General features: G+C 43.7%; 1 protein-coding gene across 2 annotated transcripts; it reads right to left on the minus strand.

The window, feature by feature from the left end:
* Positions 1-2218: 2218 nt before the first annotated feature.
* On the minus strand, positions 2219-10200 carry LOC111861687. Of its 2 annotated transcripts, none has more exons than XM_023846463.2 (4): positions 10130-10200; positions 5155-5328; positions 4463-4544; positions 2219-2896 (listed from the first exon to the last, which is right to left on the minus strand). In XM_023846463.2, the coding sequence occupies exons 1-4, from the start codon at positions 10145-10147 to the stop codon at positions 2490-2492; spliced, it is 681 nt and encodes a 226-aa protein (XP_023702231.1). In that variant the 5' UTR covers positions 10148-10200; the 3' UTR covers positions 2219-2489. The 2 variants fall into 2 exon arrangements, with proteins under 2 accessions (XP_023702231.1, XP_023702230.1); XM_023846462.2 differs by having other exon boundaries at positions 4379-4544.
* Between the last annotated feature and the right edge of the window lie 899 nt (positions 10201-11099).

The following is an 11099-nucleotide window of genomic DNA, read 5'->3' on the forward strand; positions in this document are numbered from 1 at the left end:
CTTTTAGTCGTCGGGTTCCCACCTCGGCGGCCCGGGTTCGATCCCGGGTCTGGTCAAGTTGGATTTGTGGTGGACGCATGGCACTGGGGCAGGTTTCCTCCTTAAACGTCTTACTGGATTTTTCGGCCCTCGCTGTGGTGATTATGAATTGTACTATCTTCCGGGATGTGACGCCGTGTAGTCCTGTTTCGGAAGAAGCTATTGCCTCTGTCTTCGTGGTCGAAGGCTAAGCTAAACGATCAACCAACAAGATATATGGCACATCTTATTACAGTCAGGAATAAAGGACAACTATCGCTTGATGACCATGTTAGCAACAAAATAATTTGTCGTTCTTGTACTGTGTCATGCGTCTTGTGACCTTCGCGTTGCATAGTCTGCACCTCGACTTCTTTGTCTTTCGTCTTTAGTCAAGGTTACCTCGAAATTAAGCTGTTTGTGGTCCAGTCGACCCCAGCACAGCGTGACTCGAGTTACATCTCATCTGAGGCGAACAAGAAGCTTTGAGCAAGGCTTCTTTCCGCGAGTGTTTGTGGCGCCTTTTAGCGAAATATTTGTTTAAATAGAGCTCTTTGCAACACAGGAACATGTATGATCAGTGGATCACCAGGAAGCGTCATAAACGCTGTTCTTAAAGGATGTAATTTATGTAATGAAAGTTGACTTCGGTAACCATTTCATTGAATCAACATTTTCTCAGAAAAAAAAAACTATTTTGAAAGAGCAGTCAACTTTATTTTTGACGCTCAGGCGGTAAGTCGCTGGCTTCCCACCATGTCGACCCGGGTTCAAAGTCACGTCATGTGGGATTTGTGGTGGACAAAGTGGAACTGAGGCAGGTTTCCTCTGAGTACTTCCGTCTCCCCTGAAAATTCTCATTCCAGGGAATGCTCCACACTCATCATCTATCATCTGGGGCTGGTACAGTAGGCCAGATAGTGGCCGACGGACAAAGTGGACTTAGGTCTTACCTCACCCGAATAAATAAATAAAAATAATAATATTCATGACGTTTCATCAATGCAGCCCCTCTCCACACACGAAAATGTGTGCGGCTAAGTGCTTTTCAGTTTCGCTGAGGTTTCTGACGTTATTGTATACACTGAAGTGGTCGTGGCATATTACGCAATCGGTAGACGGCGCTGTCTTTATATTCGCCTTGACAAAGTTAAAAAGAAGAAAGACCGGTATCCAAGGAACTGACTGCATTAAGCCGTATCCTTCTTGAGAAGTCACTAATCGCTCAACTGCACAAGAATTTCACAACATTTGATGGAACCCGAAGGTTCATTACCGTGTTCACAAGAGCCTGCCACTTGTCTTTATCCTAAACCAAATAAATATAATCCAAACCATCCCATCCTATCTCTCTAAAAACCATTTTGATATTGTCACGTAGTATATGTGACTATAAATCACCACAGCACCCGCTAAGCCCTTTTCCAGCTTGCTGTGTCTTCATCACGCGTTTCCTGACAACGGTTTCTAACAGTGGAGATTCTTCAGCCTCACGCCCACAGCCTCCCGTTCAGAACTCTACTGAAAACTAACTTTGTCCCTTTCTTATAACATCTTGGCACGGACCACATAGAAAACAGTTCTTCTATTCTTGCGTCTAACTGTTGCATTATTAAGAATCTGCTGCCTAGCAACGGGAACATGTTTACCGAGTTGTTGCCCAGAAGCGGTTGCTGTTTTTAGTCACCTTTTAGCAACGGGTCTATGCGCTATATATAGGGCCGCGCCGTAGCTCAAGCGGTTAGTCGCTGGCTTCCCACCGCGGCGGCCCGGGTTCGATCCCGGGTCTGGTCAAGTGGGATTTGTGGTGGACAAAGTGGCGCTGGGGAAGGTTTTCTCCGAGTACTTCGGTTTCCCCCTGCCGATCTTCATTCCACTAATTGCTCCACGATCACCCTCACCTATCATCTGGGGCTGGTACAATAGGCCAGAAGTGGCCGCAGTACAAGGGACTTATTCCCACCCCACTAGCAATAAAAAAAAATACGCTATATATAGGCTATATACATTCGCACCTACATCTCTGTCTTCCTAGTGGTCTCTTTCCTCCTGGCTTTCTCACCAAAACCCTCTAACCCAAAGATGGAAAATTGTCGCCGATATTAAAATGGTCATTAAAGAAGTTACGGCGTTCGCAATATGACCCGTTTTTTCATTGTATACAATGACAGGTCCCCAAGAAAGATTTTGTTGTATTGAATCATGTTTATATATTTAAAACATTACATACCAAAGTAACATTGTCACTTCAGTATTGGAGTATAGTGTGGCCAACAACACAAATATCCGGGGAATGTGTGTTCGAGGTTAGGAAATCAGCCGCTGTTTAAGTGTGAGACTTAGATCAAAAGACATTCTGAAATCTCACACGTAAAGTAAGAGGGGCCATATGGAAGTGCAGCGCAGTATGGAGAATCAGAGAAAAGAATTATCTCATTTTCACCCCGAAGTGGAGACGAACAGTAGGATACTCAGATGACGAACTCTTGACGCCGGTACTGGATATTAATTCCGTCTCGGAGATGGTGAGGCGCAGCTTTGGTATGGTCGACATCCCTTGCGCGTGCAGAGAGCCTGGTCTGGCCACCTCCGGCAAGACTTACCCCTTCCTGTTCTTGTGTCTTGAGGGCGAGAGGCGTGTATCGGAACGCGCCGGGCTGAAATCCGGCCGTGTTGTAATGTGGTCCATGGTACTCAGCGAGGTCATGCAGTGCTCTGGTGGGGGTTATGTGGTGAAAGGGAAGGAAGACGTTCCGCGCATGCGTTGCGAAATGTTCACACTCCGAGGAGCAGGGACCAAGATAAAGGAACGGAGATGGAAAATATGGGAAGCTGGCGGAAGGCATGAGGTAAAAATGGCTTTCCGGTGTTAGGAAACCTGAAGCAAAGACAGACATGTCAGTTACACCCAGCGTTACCGTGTAGTTTATATGTGCGTGAAACGTAATCCCTTAAGGGAAAACCCCATAAACGTAGGCTGGAGACTATTATCTTCTGGGATGTGATGCTGTGAAGTCTCGTAGAAATTTGCCGACGTTTCGGAGGAACATACGGTCTCCATATTCAAGTTAGAATTGAAGTAGGCTAAAGAAACAAGCAGCAAACGGACTTATCGCTCCCAGAAAATATTAGTCTTCATAGTCACCCCGTGTTAAGTTCAAATCTTAGATAATCACTGTGAATGTTATAAGTAACTTAATTTAGCTTAGCCCCTTTGAGAGGCCGCAAGTTCTTAAGCTGCTTAAGACCTTCCCAGCATTTTACGGAACCCGATGATTCATTGCCGTATTCACAAGATCCCTCCACTGGTCCCTATCCTGACGTTCTTGTCCGAGGCCTTTTGTGACACTTCGTAACAAGCTTATTTTTACGGCGAGGAGTTATTTGCCCCACGCTCAAGCCCCCAAACTGGAACACCACCCCTTTACGGCTGTCCGAGACTGCTTTGTTCAATGTATTCGCAGCTACCCTTCATATCTGGAGACCGTCTTCTCCATCCGAAACCTGAGGGCGCTCCATGCCATTGTGAGAACTGTTGATATTATGGCGTTGTTAAATAGACAAGGAATCAACAAGTATGTGCTTGTATTTGTTCCAGCAGAGGAGTGTTCTACAGAGCTTGCTTTGTAACTGTGTTCTTATATTACTCTGTTCTGTTCGTCGACAGGTCTTCGGTGTGTCTTTGTTGTTCTGTGGGCTGTAAAATGCAGTCTGCTGTGGTCTGGTGGTCAGAGTTCCTGGTTCGATTCCCGGCGTTACCAGATTTTTTTTTTTTTTGAGAAGTAATGGGTCTGGAACGGGGTCCACTCAGCCTCGTGAGGATAGTTGAGGAGCTACTTGAATGGAAAAGTAGCTACTCCAGTCTAGAAATTAACGGCCGTGGGGATTCGTTGCGCTGACCACGCGACCCCCTCTACCCGCTAAAGTAGGCACTAACTTCGCCGAGAAGGGTCGGTTGCTCGGTCGGTATAGTTCGCTCGCGGACTGAAGCCACGAAGTTATTTTTACTGTTTCAAGTTAGCGCTACAGGGTGTTAGAATTACAGAGAATTTTCTATAAATTCATATTGCTGTGAAATCAGTATTATATCACGAATCCGGCAAGGGGGCAAGCCAGGCAACTGATCTCGTTCGGCTTTTTTTAATTCGAATTTGAAAAAATAAAAATGAAAATAAACCGAATGTTAATAGCAAAAGTTGGAAGATTTTTGACGAAGTTTGTAGCGCCATCTGTGTTTCGGGGTAGAGACCCGCAACTGCAATGCGATCCGTAAGAATATTCTTAGCCACCTTAAATGTAAGTTTGTAAGCAAATTGTGAGGCTCCCCGCTCACTCACATGGCATCTCTCCTGTCACTCACCGCGACGGCTGAAGATGATGGGCCGATAGCCATACTGCATGGAAACAGGAGCATGTACACGCCCGAAACCTTGTAGTTGCGCACCTGTATTGTAGGTGGCTGCACTGTCCAATCGATCTCTCGCATTGTAGTCGAGTGCGGTTTCTTCGGGACCCTCATCTGCTCTCTGAAACATCAGCTGAACTCAGCCCTTCCATGCTTATTCTTTTTTACAGGCTTATGTTAAGGCAACTGGCAGATCTACAAGGGATCTCGAACAAAATCTAATAATCGTAGACCTTCATAAATTTATAATATTCAAATCTGTGCAGCTAATAACCACTATCATGTCTCTGAAATAGCGTAATCAGTTTTAAACAGATTTTAATAAGCATCACAGAAGAGCTGGGATAGCTCAGCCTGTGTGTTTACCTACTAGGAGTTGGACAGCCGGGGTTCGATTTCTGGGCTCTTTCCTCGGTGGTAAGGCGGCTGGGGCGTGAAGATCACCATTCACCTCCACCTAGTACCGAGGTAAAGAATGGTGGAGCAATACCTCCAGTCCCCCATACGTCCCCATGGCGTGTTGCTCAGTCAATTAAGCATAAGGGCAGTTTTAACTGTATAGGTTGGGGGGGGGCGATTCAAACGTTTTTATTTACATCATGGGAGCTAATGAGCAAGATTACCGCCTTTAGGATACAGAATTTAAACAGCATTTGTTTTCTATGCCGAACCTGAAAGCTGAAAGAAACGAAGGCCTCCTAAAGAGAATAATTAGCGTGTGTTGCGGATACCTTCCGTGGTTGTTGTTCCCTTGCAGAATTGCCGTGACTCGAGTGTTTATTAGGCAGCGCGCTTGGTTTCACAGTTGTAATTTTGGCCGGTAACTCTATACTGCCCTTGGGTGGATCTCTCACAGCGCCCAAGCTTTTAGTGGTCAGGATCGCAACCACAACGAAAACCACAAGCTATCGAGAACATAACAAGATAAATTGCAATTCAGCATACAAAGATATACAAAAGTCAGGGTCAATTTATTCCATTGTTTATAATTTAAAATGAGGAAAGACTTTGTTACCAGATATACTTGGACGGAAGGCGGCCATGTGTTAACTTTTTTGTGACTGATTGTTCCCGCCGTCTGCAAAGGCTTTACATATCAGATCTATATGATGTTAAGTAGTTTCTGGCTGTAAGATTGGTTCCTTCTTTAGTCTTGTAGAATGAATGCGTGATATTCATAGATTAATGAGTATTGTTTGGTTTATGGTCATTAAAGTTCTTTTCTGGTTGGCTTTGGTTGCTATAAGTTTTACCAAATATCTGAGACATTATGAAATGAAAAGAGAATAAGGGTTGCCTACTTCCAAATTATGATCATTATTTTATATACATACGTGATTTTAATTCAATAAACATACTGTGGCATGTAGACCCGTTGGTAAGCAACCACCTCTAAACAAGCGACCATACAACAGTCGTTGCTAAGTAACGGCTATGCAAACGAGCATATTTCCACGGCAACAATCGCAGAGCAAGAGGTATGACGTTTTCTGCGCGGTCTATGACGAGATGTTATAAGCAAGATAAGTTAGAAGCTGGAGAGAGTTGGTTGGTTGGTGAGTGAGTTAGAAGACAGCTGCGTTAGAGTCGTGAGCTGTTGCTGTTACAAGCTGGTAGCTGAGGCCGGGGACAGTTCAGGAACCCAGAGGAAGGGGAACGTCCTCCCTTGGAAGCCGTTACCAGAAAACTGGTGAAGATAGAGCAGGCTGAAAAGACTTAAGTGCTTGCTCTGGTGAACTGTAAAGTGTGTGAATTACTGAAGCCCTTATAATTACATATAGTCACGTGTTTGTAAGAGTTAGACAAATACAATAACCAATTCAGATCCCGTCTATAATTTTTAAAAACCTGAAAATTCCTTTTTAATGCGTTGTTTGTTTCACGACTCTGTCAGTATCACGTATTGCATATCGTCGATTAATGGAATGTTTGATGCATAATGAAGAACGGTGCTGACGAGGGCCAGCAACAATTTACTGTTATGCTATTCTTATTAATAGCGAACATAAATATCATTATGAGTCCCAAGGGGACCCGAAACAGCGCTGGCCAGAGCTGGCAGCACATTACTGCCCTCTTATCAGAAGGACCAGCAGGCGAAACCCGGGAACCTTCTAACGAAACGAAACCCCTTCTCCCGCTCCACTCCCAACGGGGCAACGTCTCAGTTCTCACATGACTTTAAACTTGTACTTATGCTTCTGCTATCACAAAGAACCAACCAAAATGAGAGAATTTTGAGAGGAAAGTTAAAATATTTATATCCGCATTGGATACAGTCAATCGTGTGTTCTCTCCACACGTGTAAATTAACTGAGTGAGAGTTAATAGGGTATTTTAAAGGCGAAAACGACTCCTGAACACACGTATTATCAGTAAATAGTTGTATCTTACACATGCACATGAGATATGTTAGAGATGTATATTATTTAGTTGTGGGGGTACGCGGTAGCGTAGTTGGTTGAGGGACTATGATACAAGCCAGAAGGTCTCGGTTTCGAGCCACAATGAGTTGGATTTTTTCAGTTTACTTAATCCTTCGAGCCACACTATGGCCCTGGGGTCGACTCAGACTCTAAGAAGAATGAGTACCAGGAATCTTCCTTGGGGGGGAGGTGGTAAAGGGCGGTCGGCACGTAAGGCTGACAACTTTACCGCCAACTGTGAGCCGATTGTTTAGAAGATGTGGGAGCCTCGACGTCTCACCAACCTACGGGCCTCCACGGCCTGTTACAGGATAACATTACCTTTTTTTTACTGTTAATTATCCTGGTATCAGGTAACTACGGACAGAATTATTATTATTATCATAAAAGACTAAGATTATTTTTGTGTTCCTAAGTAACATACACTCTATCTGAAATATCTTCGAGGTCACGTCATAATTTCGAGTAGGAAACTTTACCCTTTAAACGCCGGACTTTTGAAATGGTAGTAAGCTTCAGCTGACCGGAGTATATTTAAATGCCCGCTGCTGGTGCGCGTTTAAATGCCCGTGGTTACTCTGCTTTCATAGTGACATTGAATTCTGTAGTTTCATTTCAGCGTATATATACATGAAGCAGATAACAACAAAAAAGGTATGTACATCGAATTTTACTATATATTTTTAACACATTAATCTGCACAATCTGCAATAAAAGTACTGTCTCGTGGATGAGTTTGGGCATAACTCATACGTATACACTTTTTGTTGTTGTTCACTTAGGTATCATTTTAATTCCTCTATTAGGGTTTTACTCAAGTCGGTCTGGTAATTACTACATTTAAAAATAAATATTTAGGACTGCGCATGCGCTTCTACTAGTGGCGTATATGCGCGCTTCCACTAGCGGAGTTTAAATGCCCAACTGGCCAAAGCGAGGTACTTTGGCCACGACGACTATATTCATCACTGGCACAAACGGGGCACTTCGGACGTTAAAGGTTACGGGGGGGGGGAGCCCTGTATGTTGAGTGAGATCTCAGGTATGGTGAGCTTGTTTCCCGTCGTATGGTGGAAACAATATCAAGTAACTTTCTAATGATGACGTAATGATTATGTCACTATTTGATGATCACGCGCACTCAAAGATGTTTGGGACAGAATATAAGCTTAGCTCTTTCGTGGTTTTCTTCGAGTATCCAGTATCGTTTCATCCCAGCTGTTTGTACTTTGTATTTTACTTGCAGTTCGAATAGTCTTAAAGTCATTCACTTTGAATACTGGAGTTGAGACGAGAAGGTGCCTTTAAGACGGGCCCAAGGGACGATGGATGCTAGGAAGGGATATGGATCGAATTTTCCCAGGATCGTTCCTAAGTGACCGCCCTCTGGTATTAGAGCGTTGTTGTTACTCCAGAGTTGTCTAACCAACAGTAAGCGGATTAGTAATTATTAATCCTGGACGATATATCTCTTGGAGATCCACCGCTCACTCTCTTTGTGTTATATTTATCATGTAACAGTGAGGTTTCTTGTTTCTTTCACGGCTGGGTGTGGGAAATGGTTCATTATTTCAGGATTGATATTTTCGTTGGATTTTTCAATTGATCTAACCCTTCCGGCCGCACTATGGCCTTGGGGTCGACTCAGCCTCTAGTAGAAATGAGTACCAGGAATCTTCCTAGGGGGTAAAGGGCGGCCGGTCCGTAAGGCTGACAGCCTCACCGCCATCTGTGAGTCGATTGTGTAGAAAATATGGGAGCCTCGACGTCTCACAAACCTATGGGCCTCCACAGCCTCTCACAGGGATAGCTTTACCTTTACCAAGGATAACTTTGCTCTTTATGATTTTCAGAATAAACAGCGGTTATTTCCGTAAAGAGCGTTAATCGGTTGCCTCTTCTAGGCAGGAACCGAACTTTGAAATACGCATTTAGCCTAACTTCAGGCTCCAGAATTCCACGTTGCAGAACATGCCTCATATACAGTCATCCATATAACCCCTACATCATTAGAATTAAAGATCTCACAGAACTCCATAAAGACTTTGCTTCTTTCCTCTGTTTAAAAAATTGTTCATTTCCCGACGCTTTACCTTCTTCAGTTCCCAGCGCTTTACCTTGCTCCCGTTTTACATTTATTAGAAGGACATGTGGTTACTGCCTGGGTATTTTCAAAGCCGGAAGTTTTTCTGTGCCCCCACATAAAATGTAAAGTCTCACAATTTTCCCTCTCCTTGCCTTCCCTTCTCTCTGTCTCTTTCACGCTTCAGAGAGAGTCTCGAACTCTCGTAGGTCTCATTTGACATTTGTGTCATGTTACTTTATTGCTTTTATGAATATATTACTGAGACTGACTCCATTATCCTTGTATGTGTATTTAAAAAGAAGTTTTGTGAGGTTCACGTTTCTCGTTACGCAATTTCGGGTTGCCATGGCAGTTATTTTGCAATCGTCATCACATTGATCTAAAACACCGACGTGTTTACATTGCGGAAATTGGGTTCTGTCTCTGTCTTCATGTAAAACCTACTCAGTTGGTCCCATCGATAGAGCTTGTCCCTTTTCGGAGATAGTGACTAACTCTGTCAATTGGGACCAACTGAGTAGGTTTTACCTTGGGTTCTGTCTCTGTCTTCATGTAAAACCTACTCAGTTGGTCCCATCGATAGAGCTTGTCCCTTTTCGGAGATAGTGACTAACTCTGTCGATTGGGACCAACTGAGTAGGTTTTACCTTGGGTTCTGTCTCTGTCTTCATGTAAAACCTACTCAGTTGGTCCCATCGATACAGCTGGTCCCTTTTCGGAGATAGTGACTAACTCTGTCGATTGGGCCCAACTGAGTAGGTTTTACCTGAGGACGGAGACAGAATCCAGCCTCCGAAACGTTGTGTTTTGAAATATAAACAGGGTGGTGTTTATTTGTGTTAACACATTGCGTGAACATAACTTATATAATAGATCACGAACAAGGTAACCGTCTCTTGTTTCAGTGTATCGTGCCTGTTCTGTGAGTATTGATAATAATTTATGTGGACATGTGTAGCGTAGTATACTATATAAAGGATACTGTTCATATTGAGTATTTGAGCGTGTTATTAGTGGGAGACGGCTTTAATATTTGTCTTCGACGTATCATTAGATAACTTGTTGCGTCGAAAGGAATATGGGAGAAAGGAAGGGAAGTTGAAACATTACGAAAGCTTGTATAGCAAACGATGGGATTCCGAGTTCAATTCCCGGCGGCTGTTGCAGCAGTATATAAATATAAAATTGACTTACCGCAATATTCGAGTGCATATTCCCGTTGACCCCACGCACCAAGATGGACGTTGCTTTGTTTCTGAATGCTGACAGCAGGAACTTCCTGTTTTATATTTATGCTTCTTAGAATCATAAAGCATAAAATTGTCAGCGGTTTACCTGTTTATTGTGTTTAATAAGAAGAGACAATGAATGTTTACGTCATACACGTGTGACTATAATTGTTTCTTCAATTGTCACTTCACATGGCGGCCAGATTCATTCTGTCTAATTTTGCCGTCAGTAATGCGCGTTCAGAATGTGTTTCGAAACAAAAACAAAAACGAATTATCATTTTAACTGTTGTTATTTGAATAGCGGGCGGTGTATTAACTTCGGATGAACTAGTGACACAATCTATCGCTTCACCCTGTTGCATTACGTAGCATGGTTAGTAAAAGTTATTTCCTTGAATCTGCTGATTGCGGTATTTCATGTTGTAACGTTTTGGAGAAGACTGTACCATGAAGCTGTGAGTTTTTAATAGAGATGGAACCAGAAGTAAAACATCGAGTACTGAAGTTTTTAGGGCGGTGTTCACGTCACGGTAATCTGTATTGTGATACCGTGTAGCTTTATAGGCGGACACAGGCCTTTCGGAGGAACATGTTTCATGCTTAAACTCTGAAGATGAACACAGCACGTAACATAAAGTTATTTCTGTGTTTAACTAATTAAGCACAAAGCCATGAAAGCGTATGGGGGAGTGGATGTATAGATCCAAATTTTCTTGATCTCAGCACTAGTTGGAGGAGAGTGGCGAGCTTCACGCCCCTGCCGCTTTACCTCCGGGGAAAGAGCCCCCGATGTCCATTGGATATGAGGCTGGGCGGGCCCCAGAGCCGGCCTGGACGTCGTGGAGAAGAGAAAATTCTTGACCCTACCGGGACTCGAACTCCGACCCCTCGGTCGTCCATCCGTAGTCAGTCGCTACATCGACTGCCCTATC

Source organism: Cryptotermes secundus, unplaced genomic scaffold, assembly GCF_002891405.2.
Source record: "Cryptotermes secundus unplaced genomic scaffold, Csec_1.0 scaffold201, whole genome shotgun sequence".
Classification (NCBI taxonomy): domain Eukaryota; kingdom Metazoa; phylum Arthropoda; class Insecta; order Blattodea; family Kalotermitidae; genus Cryptotermes; species Cryptotermes secundus.

Bases quoted from the DNA above. Each gene is read 5' to 3' on its own strand.
- LOC111861687 (XM_023846462.2), bottom strand. The intron at 4,545-5,154 runs GTATCCGCAACA...CTGATGTTTCAG, and splicing joins GGGAACAACAACCACGGAAG to AGAGCAGATGAGGGTCCCGA. The intron at 2,897-4,378 runs GTGAGTGACAGG...TCTTTGCTTCAG, and splicing joins CATCATCTTCAGCCGTCGCG to GTTTCCTAACACCGGAAAGC.